The sequence below is a fragment of the Dermacentor silvarum genome, chromosome 5, assembly GCF_013339745.2.
Source record: "Dermacentor silvarum isolate Dsil-2018 chromosome 5, BIME_Dsil_1.4, whole genome shotgun sequence".
In the NCBI taxonomy this organism is placed as follows: Eukaryota; Metazoa; Arthropoda; class Arachnida; order Ixodida; family Ixodidae; genus Dermacentor; species Dermacentor silvarum.
The window spans coordinates 47218961-47244304 of NC_051158.1; the positions used below are offsets into that span (position 1 = coordinate 47218961).

Genomic DNA, 25344 nt, shown 5'->3' on the forward strand with positions numbered 1-25344 from the left:
TTGCCCTTCAGCTAAACATTTTGCTACATGTGGCTGTGAATTAGAATTGTAGCAGATTGTGCCAGTTAGTAGTCCATTGTGATGTAAGGGCGTAAGCATGAATCAGTTACAAGAGGAGGACACTGGACTAGTACGAGTGCTAACTTCCAACTAAGGTTTATTGTGAATGTGTGGAAGGGTGGGGGGGGGGAGATTTACACGAATTACCAGAAAGTTATACAGCAAGTAGGTTAGGTTCAAAGCCATGCTTGAAGCAACAAAACCTATGAACGAACACATAGATATAGTACAAGCAAGGTTCGCCCTCTATATAAAAGCTGCCAAATCCAGAAAATCAATAATTATTCTGATACTGTTTTTATTCGAGTAAATCGAAGTACAGATTGAGAGAGGGCTCGTCTCTGTCTGGTGTTGTTCTGTTGTAACTGCTTTGTGCTATGTGCCTTTGCAACAAAATATGATTGGGAAGCCCAGTCTCCTCCATGAAGTTTAAGAAAGAGCAGAAATGTGGTAGATACTTCTTTCTACATTCCTTTTTCGGTTTTAGTATCCTGGAAATAAATGCGTTAAGACATCGCAGTACACTGGCTCACTTTGTTCCTGTGATCAATGCAGTCGTCACACGGGAGCACAGCCAAAAGAAACACACGCAGCACTCTCGAATATTTCTTTATGAGTAGTGTCATCATACCTAGCTTCATTGCTTCACAATGTCAGCAAATCTTGCCCCGTGTCGTGACGTAACGACAATGTTGGTGATGCCAGGTTCGGCATTTCAAGACCAACTTTAGTATCTAATTAAGTATAAAGTTTTGCAACCTTCACAACTGCTAAGTTTCATCCTTTTGTGCTATAGAAGAGCGTGGCAGGAATTCTCACAACTTTGAGTATATGCATCAGTATTCTTTTGAAAAGCTCGGGACGTTCATTGCTGGGTTGTATGGTAAAACAAAGACCGGTTTGTGAACGTCACCGAGTTCACAGCTTCCTACCTTTGCAAGATGTTTTGACACGCACTAAGTAAGCGCAAATGACAGATAAATGAGAATGACAGCTCTAACCTAAAATTTGCGGCTCTAAAGCCATGACAGTCTCAATGATGTCATGTTTTACGATGCCTCAGTGGCGATTCTCATCGTAATTCATTTCTTGACAGTGGTGACAGATGTTTGCTGTTTGATAATGACAGGTGTTCAGAACATTTCGAGAAGGTTTTAAGAAGGATGGCATTTTGAAATTTGTCGAACCTGCACCAGTGCAGTGCTGCCATCTGGCTTTGGCCAACAGATAAGATAACCAAGATAAGAGAGAAAGCTACTTTTCAATCAAGCAATCAATTAACTAATCGTACAAAACATGCATCACAATTCAGTGTTTTCAATTCTTTGTCTTCGAAGGCATAATTGTGTGGATTTCTTTTTTCTTTGGTAGCTGCAATTTTTTTGAAGACGTCTTACCATATCATTTCATTTTCAGTGACAAATTTTTGGACACAATCGCAAGCCTTTTTTTTTCATTGATTTACTTTAAAGCTTACCTGTTTTCTCTGCAGCATGTCTAAGCCATTGTAATATTTTATGGCTCCCACCCTTGTCTCCTTTTTAAAAAATTTCTTGACGCGAGTGCAATTAGTGGTAAATAAGGAGAACATAATGGCATTGAGATGGCATTGTCGGGAGGCGTGCCCAACAGCTGTAAGCATGTTGCAGGTAATTCGGAATGTTTTTTAGCTTTAATTCCACTCACAAAAATTATAGTTATGTAACCGTACGCGCACATTGTTTACTATTGGTTGTGTCTATTGCTATTTTAAAACATATATATTTATTTATTTGTCAATATTGTCAGTTCCATCACGGACCGTTACAGCAATGCTCTTATTGTTATTATGTGCTTCTTATCTCTGTTGAAATTATGATTGCGGGGCAACTGTCTGATTCTTTTTTTGTTTTGTTTTGTTTCTGCAGCGAAAAATTTTAGATGGCAGCCTCGGATTCGCCGCGGGGGTAAGTTGGAAGTTTTGCGTTATCATCTTGCTGCCTGATCAGCAACAAAAGTCTTTGTTGTTACACAGCAGATTTTTTTAACAGCGCAGCAGGGGACGAAAAAAAGAGACACGGGACAGTCTTCGTCCCGTGTCAAGCCGTTCAAAAAAGTGTGCTGTTTGACAAGATGCACGAACCAGCCCAAATGAACACGCTGTTAACATTCTTTGTTGTTGTTGTTGTTGTTGTGCTTTTTGCTGACTGATTAAAGGGATCACCCAGTAACACTACTAGGGTATTGAATGAATCATACTCTTTGAAGACCAAAACAACCCTCCTGCATTTTTCTTGAAGGGACACTAATGAGAAAAAAGTAAGTTGAACAGTATTAGTAGATAACTCCCCTGCAATATAAAACAAAAAGAAAAAATTTCCTGCCATCCTGCCCTGCGAACATGAATGTCCAGCGAAGCTGTATCAAACATGGTCGAGCATTGTATTCACACTGTTCTGGTGTCTTTAATTTTCCTGGTCTACCCATGGCAGCCTTAGAATGAACTGAAGTAGTTGCTAGATGGGTCTCCCTTTTATATATGAAAGCGTGGTGACTTCCCTATGTGTATATATATATATATATATATATATACATATATATATATATCCCTATGTGTGTATATATATATATATATAAGCTGTATGCCTGATTGCGAAGAAAGATATGCCGTTTGCGTTCCCTTGTTAACCAGGAGTTTTGTGGTTACGCCACGAAATTTTCTGACCAACGAGAGGTATACAGCTTCGCTGTAACAAAAACACACACACTTGCCATCAAAAAAGTCATGGCAAGCCATGAAAGACATGCCAAAACGCAGCCTTGAAGCTCGTGCACTAGCTTGCCGTGATGTCATAACCTCGACGACAACTCTATTACAGCCCTCACTAAGCATTTTAACCACTGCCTAGAAACCAGTACCCTACCGACCGCATGGAAGGACGCCAAAATTATCTACGCCCAAACGCATAATTCTCAATCCCCTCAACAAATACATCAAGGATCACAACCTATACCTCCATGAAATGGAAGGCATCTGTAAATTACTCTCCAGCCAAGATGTCATGCTTTACCTGAAGCACGACATGATTACACCTAACACTAGCTTAGACACTCGGGCAATTCTAGGCCTTGACCTTCATAAAGCTTTTACCAGCATCAGCCACCTCGCCATCCTGAGGGAACTCAATGTTATAGGAGTTGGCGAAAAAATCCATAATTACATCGCCACCGTCCTCTCTGACCGCACAACCACTATCCACATAGGGTCTGAGCATTCCCCCTCTTACTCATTGGGGAGTCTCGGCACACCTCATGGATCAGTGTTATCTCCTCTCCTCTTCAATATTGCCATGATGCCGCCGGCTGAGCCCTGAGATCCATCCCGGATCTCAAATTTGCGCTCTTTGCTGACAACATCACCCATGGATGCCAGGAAGCTCCGACGGTCACATTCAGGAGACCCTGCAGACTGCCATCGACAAGGTGGTAGCCTGTACGGGACTCGTGAATCTTGTCTGATCGCCTGCTCTCTGAACTGCTCCTCCTGCCCACCCATCGTGTTTCTGAAAGGCATAGCTTCGATATACAAATAACACTGAACAGGACAGCCGTACTCGTCAACAGCTGAGGGTGTGAAATCAAGTCAACACACACACCATCAAAGCACTTCATACAACAGTGGACTACACTCTACGGCTCATTGGCAGGATATCCAATAAGCATGGCGGACTAAAAGAAACAGAACTCCTGCGCTGGAGTCCATCCATATTAGAGCTGCATCTTGCTGGGGTAGATTGGCCAAGAGGAGGGAGCGGGCTGGTTTGGACACCCTAACCGCTCCAAAGTTGTAGACGGCAGTTTTAATGTCGCTGGCGGTTGAAGAATTTGGAATGGTAAGGGCCAGAGCTATGGCTGCTTCCTCCGCCTCTTCAGAAGAGGAAGCCGGAACAGAGGCGGCAGTGGCTATCTGGTCTTGAGAATTAACAACAGAGGTGGCAAAATAAGGACCGGCACTGTATTCTGCAGCACCGACGTAAAACACTTCCTTAGATTTGGAGAATTGTTTCTCAAAAGCTTTCGCCTGCTACTGTCACTGCTGCTCTTGGTGGAATGTGTGGATTTACATGTATGTGGTGAGGAACAGTGTATTTGGTTTTAGTGATGGAGGTTGGCCTTATACTGAGAGTTGAGTATGCATCTTTCAGTTCCCATGTTGGAGAGCCGGGTATATTGTGATGTTAGATGGGCTTCGATGAGTTCGTTTAGGGCGCTGAGGGTGCCTGTCTGCTTGAGGCTTTCCATGGATGTCTGGATGGGATCTCCGAAAGCGAATTTGTAGATTTTGTGTAAGAGCGTGTTGATTTCCTTGTCTTCCCTTTTGAAGAGGTAGAGGTAAGAGAGTGCATAAGTAATCTTACTGAGTATGAAGGTTTGGACTAAGCGGAGGGCCTTGCCGGAAACGAAGCGGCTCACCGCACCGCCTGAGGATATTATGGTCCGTGCGCATGCATTAGATGAGCCAGACTCCGTTGCGGCAACGGCTCCGTTAGCTGGGCGTGATCGCCTTGTACCTTTTCACAACATCTGTAGCCACTACCCGCAGGCCGTTTAACCTTCCCACAGCTAATAAATCCCCGCGCAGGCACGAGTTGCTGTGGCGACAACTGCAGACTCGCACTTTCCCTCTCCTCACCTCATCCACCCCTCCTCTACCCCTTCCATAGTTGTAAATCTTGCTCCACAACCTAAGCGAATCTTAATCACATCATGCCCCATCCCTCGTAAATTAATAGGTAGCGAGGAGCAGTGGGAGGCTGCCTTGCGCAGCTCCAGGCCCTATATCCAGTAGGCCATCCTTGGGTTGGCTGAGCGGGCTGCGAGGGACTACTGTGCATAGCACAACCCTCCCCTCCCCCCTCTGTCCCTCAGCCCCTTTCCTTCAAAAGTAAAAATAAAGTTTTTCTGCACTTTGACATTGTCTGCTCTGGCCTAGTTTATTATTTTATCAGTAAAGGTTGACTCCAGAAGAGCCAACGACTGCACTTGGGGGAGTTGCAAGAACTTTTGTTGAGCCACAACAACACAAATACAAAAATATACATTGAAATCCGTAATGTCACACTGTCGTACTAGCACTGGGATATTGGTCTAAATTTTTTTTTTTTAATGTCTCTTTCTCTTGTAGTGATCAACCTATTACCACAAAATTCCCCGAAATAATGCTTTGATAGAATGCTTTTTATGATTATAAACTGTTCAAGTGTTTAGTGTTCCTTTTAAGGGACCAACAGAGTAATCGAGCCTCTAAAAGAAGTTTCTTTCTTGGATACGAAACTTGGCACCAAACGTCTGGGCTGATGACACTTTATGATGTCGCAAGCAACTCATTGCTTCATATGTGCTTGTAATTGGTTTTCTGAAAAGATGAAAAGAGAGACAAATAAAGTGGAAGGCAAGCAGGTTAACCAGATGAGAATATCTAGTGTACTACCCTGCACTGGGAAAAGGGAAATGGGGGAGGGTAAATGGTAAGAAAAATGGAGAAAAGGAGAGTACACAACCGAAGGCAATCCAAGTACAATACAGAGAGTACAACACAAGTCAAAATAGAAAAATATCACACTGTAGTGTTGGTCTTGCTCAGACCAGCTGTTCAGCAAAATAAAGTTGATTGCTTTAATTTTACACTGGTGCGTTTGATGATAGATTTCGGTATTTACCTAACTGTCCAACCTCGATTACAGTGGGACAGCTTTCAAATTTAGATGGGAGCCAGAGAAAGCATGTCTGCCTACCTATGGCAAATGTTCGGTTGATCATCAGAGCATTTCAAGGCCAGGAGTGGAAACACATTGGCGCTGCTTACGTTGCAAGCAAACATGGCTGATACTCAAACTGTTGGGTACCAACTGCTCAAAGTAAGAAAAGACAACACAAGGGGAAACACATATTGGAATTCCAAACGCAGACTTCTCCCTTGTCTTCTCTTGTATTGTCTTCTGACATCGTGTAGCAAGCTGACATAAACCAATACTGACAAAATTTTTCGACTTGTATGTTTTTTCATTATTTTTTTGCATTATCTGAAGGTCCAAACCCTCTAAAAGTTCCACATAATATACTGTCAAACCTAGATATAACGAAATTGTACTTGCAGCGAAAAACTTCGTTAGATCGAAAATTTCGTTATATCTAGGTTTTGTTAATTCAATACAACTAAGATGGAGAAATAAAAAAAGTTCATCACATAGCGAATTTTGTTAAATCGAGGGTCGTTATATCGAGGTTTCACTGTACTGGCAAGCATCAGAGTGCTATAAATAATTTACTACAATACTTGTCTCTGCGAACCAGTTTTGGCTTTGGTACACAAAAGGTATATGTGTCATGGCCTCACGGTACATTGGCTAGCTTTGTTCCTGCGATCGCTGTGGCTGCTACAAGTGAACACAGCCAGAAGAAACACGCACAGCACTCTTGGTTATTTATTTTTATTTGCAGCGTCGTCGCACCTAGCCAGTTGCTACGCATTGTCGGGAACCTTTTCTTTTTGTCATGATGTCACGTTAATGTGGATGACATCAGGTCCATCAGTGTGAGACTTACCTTTCGTATAAAATTACAATATAAGTGTTTGCCAACCTTCGTACTTGCTAACTGTCATCATCTTGCATGTGAGAAGGATGATGTGGTAGAGCTTGTACAACTTCAAAGATATGTGTAAATACAGTCAAACCTCGATATAACGAACCTCGATTTAACGAAATTCGAGATGCAACGAACTATTTTTATTTCCCCATCTTAGTTCTATTGAATTAATGAAACCTCAATATAACGAAATTCTCGATATAACAAAGTTTTTCACTGCAAGTACAACTTCGTTATATCGAGGTTTGACTGTACCGCTTTAAGACTAGGTGTTAGGTTGAACACAGTCACCGACGAGCACTAAGAGTCCTGCGCATGTCGTTTATTGACAGCTTGGCAAGGTGTCAGCACACAGCACTGTTGCTCCCTTGCTAATAATATTAATACCTTAACTACCATGACAAATTTTGAAAAAAAAAGTTTTAATGTGGGGAAGTAATTTCACACTTGCATTTCACGCAAATTTCTAAAAAAATGATACCAGGAATGCCTATTGCATTTTTACTGGTCTCATTGAACAAGAAATAGCAAAAGTCATTATCTATTATTTATTTCTCAAATGCTAAAAGAAACTGCTCATATACGCATGTGCAAAAATTGCGGAAAGTTCATGACACATTAACTCGTCATTGGCAGTTAAAGAGGGGAGTGCACATAGTGGCTAGTGCAACTCATCTATTCAAGGCACAGGTCGCGGGTATGTTCGGCAGTCTTTCGAATTCAGTTGGCGGAAAAACTAGCCAACTCAGTCTTTTCATTTGGTGCACGCGACCAATATGGCCAGGAGCGATGTATGATACAAATTTTGTTCATTACCGTACGCCAGAACTACTAACCGGAATCGCCATGTAAATGTATTGATAGTTATAACTCACTCACACACAGCACTGGGAAAATGGCAGAGACAGATTATGGGGGCAGACTTAGAGAGCTCGTCAAGTGACAGGAAGACAGCGATGTGGATTGAAGAGCAGACACGCATGACTGATATTCTACTTGAGACAAAGGTTGTGTTCTAGTACTCGCTGTTGACGGCTAAGTGGACAGTGGCCACCTTAAGTCTCGTTCCAATTCTGACGAAGCGGTCAGAAAAGACAGCTTTGCGAAGACAGCGTTGAAGTCGGATATGATGCAGGCTACATTGCTGTCTAAACAAGATGGCGGCTGAGCAGGAAGCTTGAAAACTTGACGGGAAAGTTGACTGCGCACAAGAAAATGCGGTCACGCTTTCCTATCTGCTTTTAATGTAAGCTACAAAGTGTTTTTCATAGGTTCACGGACACGGAGAGTTCAAATACAGAGATAATGGGCGCTTTTCTTAGATTTTTCTTGTCACCCCGAGGGGGCGTCATGTCGCAGAGGTGCCTCCCCATAATCTTCCAGATGGTTCTAGATGCTTTTCATAACTTGGGCTTGAAGCTGTCTCCTTAGTTGTCTACGTAGACTGTCTCCGGTACTGCCCAGAATTGGAACACACTCTAAGATGGCATAATAGAGTTTTGCAGGCCTTGAAATGCGCAGAACAGATAACCATTGGTCTATTAGAATGACAGGATGGGCGGCCACAATGATGGAAGTGAAATCAAGGACTGAAAGAAAATTATCTGGCACGATGACATGAAGTTTGCAGCCATAAGGTATCGTCAGTTGATGCAATACAGGGGTACTAATTTGGAGTGGCCTTCATCCTGCAATGCCCTCAAAATGGGCTAATGATGGTGCTAACACCTTCGAAAAGGAAGTCTTGGTTGCTCTATTCACTCGTTACTTCCTCTGTGTTTTCACATGTGCAGGTCATGCTGGCAGCTTCATTTTGGTCCTTACTAGCGCCGGCCATCGAGATCGCCGAGTCGACGGGTGGCTACGGCCGATTGGCATTCATTCCCGTTGGCTTCGGCTTCTTTCTGGGCGCGCTGTTTGTCTACGCCATGGACAAGCTGATCCCATCCTATGTAAGTTTCCTCGAGGCTCCTTTGACTGTCTGGCTCTGACACGGATGCCATCATTTGGGACGTTTCACTGCCAGCAGTCATGAGGGAGGTAGTGGCCGAATACTGCACGAGGGAGGCCAATTCCTGTTCTGGTGAGGGAGTGACTTTGATGAAGCTTAGTGGGCCTTCCTAGTTTGGTTGCATCTGAACTAGTATGGCCCCACTAGCTCTCGGCGATATATTTTTTTTTCTTGCCGGTGTCAGGCACCACTCCATGCCTGAAAATGTGGTGGACTGGAGTAGGATTCGAACTTTCTACCTTCAGATTTGAAGCCGGGTATTCTACCTCTGCTCCACGCCATCACCCAAATTTGCAGGCGCAAGTTGGAATACACTAGCGCAAGACAGGGGTAATTGGAGATCGCAGGGAGAGGCCTTCGTCCTGCAGTGGACATAAAATATAGGCTGATGATGATGATGATGACTGCCAGCAGATGCGATCACTTTGCCATCACATTACCACTTACTGCGATTGTCTCTCAAGTGTGGCTGCTATGGAGTTTCTCACAATGTTACCAGAGCAGTGCTCCCACTCCTGCGCCAAATATGTCGGATTGTGGCAGGCGAGATTTCCTGCGCCATGCGGATAAAAATACACGATTTTGTGCCAAAGTGCGCCAAATGGGCAACTGCACATTACATGTGTAGCCGCAGTGGCCCGCAGACGTGCTAGGCTCGAACTTCACATTATCTATACATCGGCGACCGATAATTCAGGCTCGATGGAGACTGCCTAAAAGTCCGAATAATTGGGAGTCGGAAATATCCAAATTCGCCAGAAAAGAAGTGAATTTATTCCTGCCAATGGCTAAAAAAGACATTATTCTCGGTTGACCACTTTCGGGGATACGTTAACTTTCGCGAGATTTCGCGTCTCTAGCGTCAGCGTCGGCATACTTGGTAGCGTGCCAGGAACGCTATCATCCGTCGACATGTCCAGTGCTAGTCACGCGAAATGTCGCTGAAAGTGAAAGTGTCCTGGAAAGGGATCGTCCAAAAATAAAGCCAAAGTTTGTCAATGCAGTCCTGCTCGCACGTACGCTTGCCTACGATCTGGTCAGTCCCTATCTCTACCATTGTTATGCTGTCGTCACAACTAGACGAAAGTACAATTAATGCATGCTCCGAATCTTCAACCTTTGGCAACAGGACCGCGATTTTGTAGCGATGCCTTTCCGCTGCCACTCCTTGCGCTTCGTCAGTGGTATAAGAGCGGCACTCCGCCTGCGTTATATGGGAGCAGCCGGCAGAGAACGGTGGAATACAAGGGCCGCGCAGGAGTTGATCGCGCTATCATACTAAATGACGCCGTTTTTTTTTTTTTTTGATACAGTCACTGTCCTCCTCGGCGGAGACATTGAGGGTGTAGTTGGCGCCGCTTAAACAACTTAAGTTGCCGCGACCGTGTCGCTAGTTAACATGTCAATGAATAAACGCTGGATGCATGGAGCCAACCCGAATGCACTCACGAATAGCTCGCCGGAGTTCGCTTGCCCGACGGTTTGGACACCGATCGGTGCTGGAATAACTAGGCTTCGCTAGTTTCGGTTTCCAGGAGGTGTCGGCAAAATGGCCGACCACCATGCTGCGGCGATGCCAGCGACGTATCAACGCCAAAATATTGCTATTTCTGCTCAACTTGGCGGTCAAATTAGCACGCAGTCGTGCAGGCGGAGTCCAAATAATATAGAATGGTGTACCTTAAGGTGTCCGAAATTTTGCTCGTACTTATACTTTAAATTTATGGGCCAGTGATGGTGCCTCAAAGTAGTCCGAATAATCGAGCTTGTTTGAATTGCTGGTGTCGAAATAATCGGTCGACGCCAGTTGTGAATCGGCCAGTTGCTGAACAGAGGCTTCAGCTTTACGAAGAAAAATGGACCATTGAAAAGTACCTGGTGTCGTCTGAAGCAATGACTGAGTGTTACGAGGGGCTCATCAAGGCTGGCCTGGCTCAGAAAAGCATTGATGACGTTGAGTCTGGCCAAGTGTTTCTGACTGATGCTGGAGCCTTGCTGAAAACATAACAAAGTGTCAGCTGTCAATGAAAAAATTATACGGTGTAAAAGGCAACATCTGAGCAGCTTCACTCAACTTGAAATAAACTGATTACAGCGCACTTTGTGAACAGGTTTGTTGTCTTCGTTTAAATTAAATGGAAACTCGCGATATTTAGAGGCCTAGCAACATTGTTTTATAGCAAGCAAATACTTTCTGGAATAACACTTGTCAATTTTAAGTGTTTGAAATAGCTTTGGACGTGTTCAGCAGCTGGCATTTATCAGCTCCAAAGTGCTCTGAAATCTGTATCTGGATGCTCCAAACTGCTCCAAAATTAAGATTTTGCTGCTCCAAAAATTGCTCCAAATCTCAGTTCATCAGTGACACCACTGCTAGAGGCAAATGTGGGTTAGTTTAATGTAAGTATTCCCTTTGTATAATTCTAATCTTTGCTTGTCATCTACTGTTCACTACCAGCCAATCTAAGCACTTGCTATGAATATTAATTCTGCACCACACCCGGAGGAAGCATGCATCTACTTTGCAGACAAGTTTTAGTGTGCTGAGTTCCTAATAGATCCTGAAAATAAAGCTGCAGATTAGTGCACCACCAGCTGAATTTGGGATTTTTCTAACGAAAACTAATAAATGGTATGCAGAATGTAATTTTTGTTGTGCACTTTTCTGGAAACTTGATTTAGGATTTCAAAAATATGTTGCCTGTAAAAGCAACTATTTTCAGCAATGATTACCTGAATGAGTAAAATTTGTAATGGAGATGAAACGCGGGTTTGGCCATGGTGACTTCCACATTTTTTTAAAATAAAAAAATATATTTTTGGGTAACTAAATGTGGCTTACATGTTTAAGCAGAAGAAGGAGCAAGATATCAGCTCAAGTGACAATGAAACACAATGCAGCGCCACAACCAAACATTGCATCTAAGCATCTAAACTTTCAGACACCACAAAGCTCTCGCGTGACAGCAGGTGCGTTTCAAAGGGCTGGTTGCCGTTGGCAGGAGGGAAGTACACATCATGTGATCGAGGCCAGATACTCCTCCGATTAACAAAAATGGGAGAAAGCTTCAATGAAGTCAAATTGGCTTATTATGAAATGAAATGGAATACTTTTGTTGGCAAAGATAAGTGGTACAACAGTGATCAAGCATCTGGATTCTTAGCCAATTAGGCTAGTAATGGATCCATCGCATAAAGATGTTCTAAAACAGATGAAAGCGAAAGGTGAACGAGAAGGCACACACATGACTAAAATATTTCATTAAGAAGGTGTATACATGGATAGTGAATACAGAAGATACAATTGAAATTCCAAAATATATGTAATATTTATTCAAGGTACGGGATAGGTTACATGCGGTATACATTGACGTCTGATGTTCAAAACAAGGAATTTTGTGGTATGTGTTTTATTAATGCAGCTGTAAAATTTCGGGTATGCTTAATCCACAGGGATATTTCATTCCAGATTTGGGCCAGCAAAGGACATCACAAGACGGCCACACACATTATTGGCTTTTAACGAATTCATGCACTTCGCCTGCCTTGTGTTACGATGAAGCCACTTTAGGTACGATGACGGATACGATAAGCGGTCTACACTGTACTAACGGTGTAGACCGCTTATAACAGTAAGTCACCGGTGTCGGGAATATCCGCACTATAAGCGGTACCGCACTATAACCAAAACAATTTATTGCGATAGCGAGTAGATCGACACTCCAGGCGCATTTCTGCCGTTGCTGTCTCTGTCGCCTTGAGGTTCCATATAAAGTCCAAGAGCAATATAATTGTCGCCGCGCGCCGTTGCTGTATGTGCGAGTGAAAGCATGTGAGGGCGAGTTGGTGTTCGCAGCTCAATCTCACGCACGCAAGGGAGGAAAGCGGGAAGGAAGCACGCCGTCTTCAGTTGCGCGCAAGGCTCTGAGGGGGGAGGGTAGGGAGGGGGGGTGCATTCTTCGTTGTAAGTGGTCTATATTGTACATGCTATGTTGTGAATTAGGACTGCAGTTTTATAATTACGAGCCTGAATGAATGGCATAATGTTCAAATATTTAAAGAGTGGAGCAAATGGAGCGTTTGCAGGTGAAAAGATCATAATTCTTGTCGCTCTCTTCTACAGAGTGCTTACAGCTGCGTAATGCGACGGGTAAGTATGACCCCATGATTCTATGCAGTAGGTCATATGGCAGTGAAAAATGCTAAAAGTATTTCATTGCTGAAATCTCCTCAGGCCTTAATTAATGACAAACAACCTACGCTTTACTTTTTACATAGGTGGTCGATGCGGGATACCCAATGAAAAGCCGAGTGAATTGTCACTCGTAAATATTTATATGCGTCGACACATTCTATAGCTACTCTACTAAGGCGGAGACTGCAGTTACTTGGGACAAGTTTGCGATTTGAGGCGAAGACAATAAATTTTGTTTTGTTTGCATTTATGGCTAACTTATTGCTGGCAAACCACTTAATTCTGTTATTCACGTCCTCGTTTGCGAGAACTTCTGCTGCTTCTATTGAGCGGTGTGTTATCAGAAGGGCAGTGTCTTCCGCATTTAGTACAGCTTTTGAATGCACAAGATACGAAGGATAATCGTTCACAAACAAGCAAAAGAAATGTGGTTCGAGTACTGAACCTTGCAGGACTCTGGCTGTCACGAGTTTATTGTCAGATTTGTTTCTGCTATTCATGTGTATTGTCTACGATTACTCAGATACCTACTAAAATTACTCAGCTTGAAGGCTAATTTTTCTTGCAGTAAGAATACTTGAGGTAGCCTTCATTGTTTCATTGCATAATTACATAGAGAGCAGAGCCAGTGACTGGCACATCTGTGAGGGTAGTACAGATGGCTATACATGTGTGCCAACTCGTTAGTCTCGTGTGCCAACTCGTTAGCCGCTGTCTGTTGAGCTACTCGGGAAAGCCGCAACAGCACCCAGTAGCAGCCATGGTCAGCAAAGCCCAAAAAGGTTTGCAACGAAAGCTTGCTTGATAGTTAAAAGCTTGATAGTTAAAAGAGGGCGATGATGTTAATGTTCTGCTCTTCTGTAGGACGGCCACAAGGCAGATCTGGCCCTGGCCATGCAGCTGGAAAAGAAGTCAGCGCTCAAGCGCCACATTCAGACGGGCGAGGAGTCGGCCCTTGCCTATCGGAATGGGTACTCGGGTGAGTTGGAAAGAACCATTTCTCTGACAGCTGGGATCGAAGGGCACTCCTTGTCACAATTGTGTGTGCCAAGTGCAAAGTATTAGCCATCGTCCTGCGTTCATCTTCAAAGTCGGGGCATGTCCGTGCAGGTCTGGTGATGGCTATAACCGTTGGGTGAGGGACAAGTTTTCGGAGACACTGCTGCAATTCTTGCACGACACAGAGCTACACGCTTTTTGTGTAGTATTCTTTTATTTCGTTTCAGCAACACTGTCTCTGAAATGGATGTTTCTCTCTCTCTCTCTGGGTATTAAAAATGGCCACTTCTAGATGAAATTATAATTTTTGTTGATCAAGCTTAATGACAGACATCAAAATTTGCGTGGTGACCACCAGCACAATCATGTTAAGTATTTTGCTACAGTTGCCGACTGATAATTTAGACTCGGCGGGGACCGCCGAAAAGGTCTGAATTATCGGGAGTCCGACATATCAGATTCACCAGAAAATAAGTAACTCTATTCCACAAGTGGCCAATAAAGGTATTCTTGGATGGCCACTTTTGAGGATACCTTCAATTTAAGACTAGTGCAAGACGCATTGGCGTCTATGAGTGATGGAATTCTTGGGGCAGTGCCAGTAATGCAGTCACCAGTCGACGCGTCGTGTGCTAGTCACATGTGGAAGTATCTTCCAAAGTGTTTGTCCTAGAATAAGGCTCAAGTTTGTCAATGCGTTACTGCATGCACATACCGTATTTCTACGTATATAACCCGCACCAAAATGTTTTAAGGAATTAACAGTAATGTCGCGGTATGGGTTATATGCTAATTCCACCTTTAAGTGTGGCTTCACAACAGCGTGCGCCGCGCTGCCGTGAAGCCACATCTCAAGGCAAGGTTCTCTGCCATTAAAAGTTTCGTTATCTCCACGCCTGGAGCACATCTGGAGCGGAAGCCACGACTTCTGTAGCTAAATGTTCTACAGTGTCCACTGGATGCACCTTTGGAGGGGTGCGAGACAATGCATCAGCCGTAGATAACAATTGTCCAGGGACGTACATCATCTGGAACTGATAGGGCATTGTCTTCAGCCTGAGTCTTTGCACCCTCAGAGGAAGCACATCAAGTTCCATCTTTCCAAATAGTGACACCAGAGGAAGGTGATAAGTTTCTACAGTAAAGGTGATGCCTCTGAAGAACTCGTCAAACCTCTGGATGGCCCACGCTGTAGCCAAGGCCTCTTTTTCTGTTTGGCTGTATCTTTGTTCTGTGGGGGTCATTGACCTTGAGGCAAAGGCTACTGGCCTGCATTCACCACCTGGTTGGGATTGCAACAGGACTGCTCCAAGTCCAAAAGAGCTGGCATCAGCCGAGACTGTTGTGGCATAAGATGGGTGGTACTTGGCCAAGCAGCGATCAGATGTCAGAAGGTACTTGATTTTTGTGAATGCTGCTTCCACCCATGTGTGTTGAAGCTTCCTTCTCTCCTGTTTCATGGTCGCCCATTGTCTTTCTCTTTACGGTGGCCATTTTGCGCTTAGCAGTTAGTGAATAGTGCACTTGGTCCACACGAAGTTGCACTCGGTCCACACGAATAGTGCACTCAGTCCACACACGATACGGCGGTGAGCCAAATCACTCTTGGGATTTTCGGTTCAGTCGCGTTTGTAGTTGCGTTTGCACCATCGGCATTACCCATGCGAGAGCTGTTCCATGTGCGCTGTCATCCTCTGTTGTGTGAATGTTAACTGCGAAGTAATTCGATTCACGTCACATTTCGCGTGACTGATTCGTTTGCGATAACATCCGGTATGTGAATCCAGCTTTGTCAGCATCGCCGAGGAATGGGGGAGCAGAGCGGCTGGCTGAATATACAGTGTGGACAAGTTGTGCTTCCGCAAATGGAGACTTTCTTTGCACAGATTTGAGCATTGTTGTATGCAGTTATTTTCGCGCATTATACGTGAAGATATATATATATTTATATTTTTTTTTTTATGCAAAAGTGTCAAATAGCTCATTGAGCAAAAAAGCCGGCGTCCGGCATCTGTAGCAGCCTAAATTCCCATTGGCTGTGACGCCACGTCACGAGCGCGCCTCGACGGAGCAGAGCGGGCAAAACGAAACATCAGTGCACCAGGTTTTGCGTGAGCCTGTGTTATCAGCACATTCCTTGTCAGCGCTAGCTCTCACCTACATTCTAACTGCGTCTCAGTAAGGCCAAATCAAAACATGCCAAACATCTCGACACACTCGCTTGCCTGCGAGGAGTTCATAACTCGAAAGGACCACTCAGTGGCGTTCAGTTGGTTCAATTGAACATTAATGCTTTCGCATTCAGACTCATAAGAAGGGCTTAGGTGTCCTTGCATTTTTTTTCTTTCCAAACTGTTGTAATTGGGGGTGCAGGTTATACATGGTGGCGGGTTACACATAGAAAAAATACAGTATGCTTGCCTGTGACCTCTAGACAGTCTGTATCTGTACCATTGCCAGGCTTTCGCTACAAGTAGACAAAAGTTCAGTCAATGCATGCACCAAATCTCCATACTCTGGCGGCATAACAAATGTCGGCCACGCTGCGAGGTTCACGTTGGTTTCTTCGCAACAGTAACTGTCCGGCACTTCCCTCGCTGCCCTTGGCACACACATGAAGGGTTGAGTCTAGGCACCACTTGAAACCACTTGAAGAAGTCACCTGAGGCTGTGTTCCTATTTAACACCTAAATTAATGAACACTGGACATGCTGATCGAAACACAGCGGTACAGGAAACAGGGGTACATGGAGATCGCCTCTGGCCATGCAATGGCATAAATAGGTGGATGATGATGATGTTAGAGATAACACAGAAAAATAGTTATTCTTGTTATTTTCGCTTCTTTGAGATAATCGGTCAAACGTTAGGAAAGAAAACATTTTGAAGTTTTAGCAATAATGTGAAAAAAAATTCTCTTCACTTGATGTGGCAAATCAATTCTGTGGAAATCCACTAGGGGAAGGAACTCTCATGAAAGCAAAAAGTTGTCTGCTACCCAAGATCATCCTCCCAAGATTAACATGAAACTAACAAAAAAAAAAAACCTATATGGGTTTCTCAAAATGGAAGTTTTGCAGTTGACAAAAAATCTGTCCTGGTCTGAGGATCGCACCTGGAACCAATGCCTTTTCGAGGTGATCGTTCTACCATCTGAGGCTGGCAGATCACAGAGTGAAACCGAATTAATCGACAACTAAAAGCATAGAAGCACTTAATATGGCAGGTCAACTACATGGGAATCCACAGGGTGGAAGCAGTTTCACGAAAGGAAAAAAGTTGTCATCCACCTGAAGAAGACAAGTCAACTGCAGCCACTTATTCAGCCAACATACGCATATTATTTGTGCAAGCTGGCATTGTTTTGTTGCGAGCACCTCTGCTACAATGCAGTCCCCCATTAAAGGGAGCACACGAGTGTAGAGAATGGGAATTCCTGCATGGCAAGGGACCAGTTTCACAGCTTTGCATCAGATGACTTTTGGTTGATGGCGCTGGGACAATTCTATACGTACACAGATGTACAGTTGAAACTCGTTAAAAACGAAGTCTGATCTGACATGAGAGTGCCTTCGTTATATCCAATATTTGTTATAAGCATATATTCGCATCGCACTGATATCAGTGAGGAACATTTTACATTTACGTCAGTGTCGCACTCAAAAAATGTGAGTACAGTAGAACCCCGCTGTTACGTTCACAGGTGCTATGTTTTCTCGGCTGTTATGTCGTTTTTGGCCGGTCCCGGCACAGCTCCCATAGAACCCAATGCATTGGTAACCCAGCTGTTGCGTTGCAACTGTGGGACCGTTCCCGCATCATACGTTGCGATCTGCCACTCCACGCCGGCCCGAGCGGCCATTTTGACTTTTCATGTCGCTTGGCTTGGTGGCTTGACGATGGCATTGGCCGCCCAAAGTGCCGGGGGCGACACCTATGACATATTTTCAGTTTCCGTCAGCAAAAGTATGGCCTTTGAGATCTGTATTTGCTATCTAAAGATGGTGTTCATGACGCGTTGGGGCGCTAAAATTAGTTCTGGCGCATTGATGTTCCGTGTAAAGTCCAAGGGCGATAACGCTGTCGCTGCGCCGTATGCTGCATGTGCGAGTGAAAGCGTGCGAGGGGAGCCGACGACCGCGTCTAAATCTCGCGCGTGCAAGAAAGAAAAGCAAGGAGGGAGCGAGGGGGGAGGGGGAGGGAGGGATAGCGAGCGGCGTTGCACTCTAGCATCAACTGCATACTGCGCAGCGGCGCGCGGGCCGTATCTTGAAAGCGATCTGTGTTGGGGGCAGACTCTAGGCAGTGTAGGTGCGTCGGTGGCTCGTAGCTTTGTGCGTGCTGCTTGTTCTCGATGCTCAGTTTGTGTTGAAGCGATAGACAACAGCACGAAGGTCACTTCGCTCACTGCTGCAGCGGCGCTTCTTCACGCCCGCATTTGACAGCGCGTGTCCACGCTCATCAAGTGTGATGTGTTCATGTTTGCGTGTGGGCGCTGACACCATGCTTGTTAATAAGCGAATGTTTACAAGTTTATACGGACAATAAAACTACTATCCTTACATTGTATAGCTGTCTACTAATTTGCTATCGCAATGAATGCTTTGGCTTTCGGGCAAAACTACAACTTTTTTTTTTTTTCAGACGTAAGAGTTAAAATAATATTGCATGCAGTTCAGCACTACCCTCATTTCTCAATTTTTCCTATTTCTCGGCTGTTGCGTTTCCCAGCTCTTACGTTTCTTTTTTACGGTCCCGTGAAAAACGTATCAGCGGGGTTCTACTGTACCATAAAAATTTGTTTTCAGTCCCTATAACTACCATATAGACTTGTGTAAGGTACGGCGCTTACACGAGTGCACCCTCATTTTGGTAGCTCGAAATTTTGAAGAAGAAAAAATTTTCCAACAGAAAAGCAATCACATTTGGTGCAACGATACCACGTGCGTGCATTAGCGTATGTTCGTGCGCAGCATACTTATGTGTGCGGCTACTAGATGGTGAGAGCCGCGCATTGACCTCTGATGCAATGGTTCATCCAGGGATCTGGGGTGGGCACAAGTCGCTGGCTACACCGGCACCATTTGGACCAAAAGTTTCGGTCCCGTGTAAGGGCCGTACCTCGTCAAAATTGTGAAAAAAAAAGAGTGCAACCCTTACACGAGCCTATATGGCATCGCAGTTCAAGCAATCATCTCCTTCACACTAACCATTACATGGGCATCATGTTGCCTCACCTCGCAGATCCCAACGTGCAGCTGCGCAAGAAGCCGCTGACGGCAACACAGGTCACTATGCCGACCGTCAATGACTGCCGAGACGGCTGAGAACCTGAAGCGGTGGAAGCGCATCTTCTTGCTGGTGGTTGCCGTCACTGTGCACAACATTCCCGGTGAGAGCTCGCTGACGACGTCGACTAGCTACACTGTTCAGCGTCTGCAAAAGATGCTGGTGTGTGTATATTGTCATGTTGTAGTGATGGTGAAGAAGCAGACAGTGCTAAAACTGAGTCGCGAATCTAACTCCTCATTGGGCGACGTGTGCCCAGGATAACGAGGTACACTCAAAGCACAACAATTAGTGAGCAAAGTTATGTAAATCTAATTTCACGGGTCGAGTGTTTCCTTTGTTTATACATGTATCATAGCACATTTCCAGAATAATCGCTCATGCTTGCCTAAATACAAGAACGGCATTCATGTTGCACATGCAATCTGATTAGATAACACTCTTTTGCTACAGAATCTGTGACATCAGAGAACCTACTGATACAGTAAGGTGCATATTGCACCGAAGTGACAAATCAGTAACAGTGGCAGTCGGTTGAAAACAAGAGGCCATCAAGAAACAAGACTCTTCTATCTATACTTTTAAATATGTAGAAAGAACTCGGCGATGTTCCGCTGCTCAGTGTGGTATTGTGAGTTTGATTTTAGTCTGTGAGCCACATTTCGATAGGGGCAAAATGCACGAAATACAACAATGCTATTCTGCCAAGAATTTTGGGCACATTAACCCCTCCCATTCCACGGACGAGCTGGGTTCGACTTCGTGTTCTTGGCAAAAACAGCCAAGGACAAGGCCAGGCTCATTGACCATGGATTTGATTTTTTTTTTAATGTTCATTTTCTCATCAGTTATACTTTTCTTTCTTCATTTCTCTTGTATAGTGCTGTTAAGTTTCACTTTTGCAATAAATGGTCGAGATTTTTGTAATACTAAACCCTAATATTTTCTCTACATTGTTTTCTCTTTTTTTGTGTGTGTGTCTGTGTGTATGCAGAGGGTCTTGCGGTGGGTGTTGGATTCGGTGCAGCCGGTAGCTCGGAGCATTCCACATTTGAAACTGCCAGGTGGGTTCTCATGGTTTCAGGAAGTGCAGCTCGCATAGTGGTAGTTCGCATTTCAGTGTACTCTTGCTTTCGCTGGAGTTCTGTGTGCACTGTATGACTAGCAAATAAATGTTCTGTTCTAGCTGATGAGCATGTTGGGCATGCGAACCCAGGTATGAACAGCAAACTTTAGGATGTGCTATAAGTTCAACTGTGTGAGCTTATGCAAAGTCAACAATTTGCTTGGTTATATTGAAATTTCAGTACATTGAAATTCGATCTTTTATGTAAATAAGTTGAGTCGCCGATAGATTTTTCTTATATGGAAGGGGCCGAAAAATTTCCCAAATTATCGGGCAATTGGGAAAAGCAAGTTTGAATTAGACAAAAATTAATTTTGTTGAATTTGAAAGCTGGCGACATAAGATACGATTTCATGCCGTGTCGCCGATATCTTCACATTGGCGGTACGAAGCGAAACCAGCCGCGCTTTTGCGTCCATTCCACCTGATAGTGGCGCCCGCAGTGGGACATCGCTATCATGAAAAGTGCCGGCAGCGGGGAGTGAATGCTTCGTCTGCCTCTCGCTTCAATGCATCTCGAAAACTTGATGTTACACAACCTGTAGTACTAAATGCACGGGAAGACAGCACACATGATGCCACGCCCCTCAGCACGCCCAGTCTTTGCACACGTGGCAGATTACCTCGCCCATGGGCTGTGTGTGCGCTCAGCCGTGACAGCCGGGCTAGGAAAAGAGATGCAAGCCAACCTGCCCCCCCCCCCCTTACTCCCTCCTCACCCCAACATGCGCGCGTGATCGCATTAGTGCAAGCTTGCTCCCCTTTCTCTTGCTAGTGCGGGAAGACAGCGCTCATCAAGCCACCTTCCTTCTCAGCTCACCCTCACACGCTTTCACTCGCTTCCGAAGCACACAGCGCACGGGGCGCGGTAGGATCTCATCGCACTTGGACTTTGTGCACAATATGACGCTGCTCTGCTTCAGCGGTTGCTCTTGGTCGTGCAATTTAAGAGGTGCGTTCGGCATGCAGCCGCTTATAACTAAATTATTTGACCATCTGTGTCCGCGGAAGTTTCCATTGATTGCCCCGGTATTCCTTCATGGCATCAGTGAAATTTCGTTTTATTGAAATCATGTATAAACACGCTTCATCATATTTAAGTTCAAAATACTTGGTGTTCTCTGTACAAGAAGTTGTAAAAAGGTAAATACTTTGTTATATCAAGAATTTCGTTATATTGAAGTTTGTTATATCGAGAGTTAACTGTAGTATGAAATAGGAAAACCACCGTGCAGTTTAGAAAGTCAAAAGGAATATAATTGATATTGCAGCTGGGATCATGAGGTGAAGTTGTGAAAGGGATACATTGCATAGAATAATAGGTGATTTAATTAATAGGATCAGTGACAAAAATCAATGTCGTCATAAACACCCCATCTTATGTCCACTGCAGCGCGAAGACCTCTCCCAGCGATCTCCGATTACCCCCGTCTTGTGCTAGGTGATCCCAAATTATGCCTGCAACTTTCCTAATTTCATCACACCACCTAATTTTCTCCCGTCCTCGCCTGCGCTTCTCTTCCCTTGGCACCTGTAACTCTTAACAACCAGTTACCTGCCCTATTCATTACGTGGCATGCACAGCTCCATTTCTGTCTTTTAATGTGAACTAGAATGTTGGCTACCCCTGTTCACTCTCTAATAATCCACACTGCTGTTTTTCTGTCTCTTATGGTTACACTTGACATTTGTTGTTCCATCGCTCATTGCACGGTGCTTAACTTCTTCTCAATATTCTTTTTTAAGCTCAAAATTGCTCCCTCTTATGTTAGTATGAGTAGAATACGATTATTGTGCACTTTTCTTTTCAAGGTGCCAAGGGTAGGAGAGCACAGTCTTAGGGTGGAGTTTAGGTAGTGCGATGAGATTGAGAATGTGCAGGCGTTGGATGCAGTCAGCTCTCACAAGATATAGTGGTGGCTGGAGATTGGTAGCAGCGACCTTCATCCTACAGTCATCTCCAACATAATGGTGATGATGGCAGTGTGTTTCATTGTGGGCCTATACATGTCTTTTTCTCACTTCTCGCAAACAGGAACCTGGCGCTTGGCATAGGCATTCAGAACTTCCCCGAGGGACTGGCCGTGAGCTTGCCACTCCGTGGGGCTGGCTTCTCCAAGTGGAAGTCATTCTGGTGAGCCGCTTTCTTGATTTTAAGAATTCGTACCCTACTAAAGCATTCCGCAATTAGTCCGAAAATACCATATGTTTTCTGTATTATTTTCGCAGATATTATGCAGAAGTGTTATGAAAATTGTGTTACACCCCTGCAAGCGGCGGAAAAGTATATGAACAGTCAACGTCCGATTTTTCGAACTCCCTAGGGGCCGGGAAAACGTCGGAAAAACCGGGCAGTCCAAAATAATGAATGCATCCCTTTGACTGGCCCAAGGACTCAAATCGTTACAGGCATGTCCGAAATAGCTCTGAAGGCCGGCCAGTACCGGTGTGGTGCTCGTACTGCGATAGGAGACGACAAGTGCACACGCATATAATTAAGGGAAATATACAGTGTCCCGTGACAATTGCCCCTTCCCACTCTTGGTATACTTCACTATGTAACACTGCTGTATTGAGGCAAATCTTACTTTCGAGCGCCGTCATTATGCAACACGCCGTGCGTTCCGAGCTTTGAAGCCATTGGTGAGGATTACAAAGGCGGAATCGGCGCCATTGCTAACATAGGCGAATTGTTTGAATGAAAAACACGGGACCGAACAGCAAGAAGCTTGATAGCGAATGTCGAAGCAGGTAGGCCTAGCATTGCCTAGGTGGTGGCTACTAAAGCCCCTCCATAGTACTACCACCGTGAGTAAAAAAAGCATGATCTGATGGAAGCTCTTTAGTGGCTAGGGGTGCCAGCGGATCTGCGTGCGAGAGTGCCGGTTCAAGGCGGCGAGATGATCAAAAAGGGCGGCGGTTGTGGCTTCGATTAATGCCGTTTTGGAACTGCAGTCATGGCAAAAAGTCCGGAAAATTGGACAGCGAAGGGTTTCTCCGTCTGAAATTTCAGACATTCTTATACACTGACTCTATAGGGTATGTGGCGGTGCGACAAAGACGTCCGAATTATCGGGCATGTCTGAAAACTCAGGCGTCCGGAAAATCGGTCGTCAAGTATACTATCGGTGCCGTAAGTTTACAGAATGTAGTACCTGAGAAAAGGCTGAATATTTTTGCAGCTTGGTATTTGTACTTCCAGGCTGTACTAAAATATGCAAACAGCATAGTGTTGCTTAATTCTATGCTGGCGCTGGTCACATGCTCGGAAATTCAATGTTTTCTCTGATCCCATAATCCGTGAACTTTTTACACCAACTGTACCTCCTGCACCGAGAACTTCGACTGAGTGTGTCTGAAAGAAAGGGGGGGGGGGGTGGCACAAATATGTACAGTATAGACCACTTATAAGGTAACCGTTTTAGCGCAGAACTGGCTACAACGCAGCCTCCCATGGAGCTTCATGTATACGCATACCGTTTACAGTGCAGCCACGTGAGACGAAATAGCGGTTATAATGCGTCTTCTGCAGGAAAATCTCGCCGACAAGGGCGGTAGCGAGCACGCTTCGCAGGGAGGTGCGCCCACCAATGGGAGAGGAGATCGAGGGCGAGCGCGGAGGAGGAGCATGAGACGTGGAGCATGAGTCTAAGGGCGATAAAATCGTCGCCGTGCGCCGTATGTGCAAGTGAAAGTGCGCGGGGGATGCGTACCTTCACGAAAAGTGAACGCACAGTGGAGAGCAAACGCGACTTCTGTCGCGCGAAAGGCCGTGGGGGTATGGGAGGGAGGGAGGGGGGGCAACGCTGTGCTGCGGCACCAAATTCGTAGCAAGGGTAACTGGCGACGCAATCTCCCACGCAAAAGAAGCAAAATGGGAAGGCAGCGCGGGAGGGAGGGAGAGGGGGGAGCGGGCGGTGCCTTGCCGGCGCCGCTCGCTCCCTGAAATTTCGTTTTCTGCTGTTATCGGGAAGCGAGCGTTGGCCAGCATGGGCAGTTGCGCTCGCTATGTGCTTGCGCGCCGCGATATTTCACGACTCGCACCATTCGTGCATCGTGCAATGGTGCTCGAATGCTTCAAAAATACGTCCTTCTTTTAATTCGAACAAATTTCTGGGCCCCTTCGATTTCAAATTATCGAGATCCGACTGTATAGTAAGCCTCCATTATTTCACACGACAGCTTTACCCCAGTATTTTAACAACACAGTAGGGCTATCAAAGACCGGACAACACCCGCAGTCACAACTATGCATGGAAAGGTGCGAATACACAAAGCTTTACAGTGAACAGCGTGATATTCAGGCATCAGAAAAGGCATAGAATCAACAAAGCAACATTCTGCATGCCTTGTGACATTCTGCCTGGCACTCTTCAGCCGAGCACAAGGTGGTCGGGCAGTTTTCGATTCCCAGCCGCCGCGGCCCCATTCTGATGGGGGGGGGGGGGGGGGGCTCTGCAAAAAAATTGTGTACCATGCTTTGTCTGCATGTTTAAATACCCCAGGAGGATCAAGATTAGTCCGGACTCCACTACTATGACATCTGTCACAGCCCATGTGTTGCTTTGGGTTGTTAAAGGAATACTCGGGCAAAACACTAAATCAATTTCGACTGATGCAGCATTCTTTCAAAACCTTCCTTTCATTAATTTTGCGATAGTTGGCTAGTTATTCGTGTAGAAAAACGAAAGTGAAACTTTCGAATTTTCAGATTTTGTGCCGGAAACCTAACGATTGACGTCACAAACACAGACTGTGTTATCGCCCTTGGACTATATACGGAACATCTATGAGCCAAAACCAATTTTAGGGCCGCAACGCGTCATAGACACCATCTTTAGATAGCAAATACGGATCTCAAGGGCCATACTTTTGCTGGTGGAAACCGAAAATACGTCATAAGTGTCGCCCCCGGCACTTTGGGCGGCCAGTGCCATCGTCAAGCAACCAAGCCAAGCGACATGAAAAGTCAAAATGGCTGCTCGGGCCGGCGCGGGGTGGCAGTTCACAACGTACGATGCGGAAATGATCCCACAG

The 25344-nt window shown here is 45.0% G+C and overlaps 1 protein-coding gene across 1 annotated transcript in view; it reads left to right on the forward strand.

Annotated features, from left to right (window-relative positions):
- Positions 1–25344, forward strand: part of LOC119453370 (zinc transporter ZIP11-like) — a 58489-nt gene that overhangs the window by 15536 nt on the left and 17609 nt on the right. Inside the window, 8 exon segments of the mRNA XM_049667819.1 lie at positions 1968–2006; positions 8481–8639; positions 12822–12848; positions 13758–13872; positions 19137–19204; positions 19206–19284; positions 20176–20245; positions 22343–22441. Coding sequence (XP_049523776.1) covers positions 1968–2006; positions 8481–8639; positions 12822–12848; positions 13758–13872; positions 19137–19204; positions 19206–19284; positions 20176–20245; positions 22343–22441 — 656 coding nt within the window.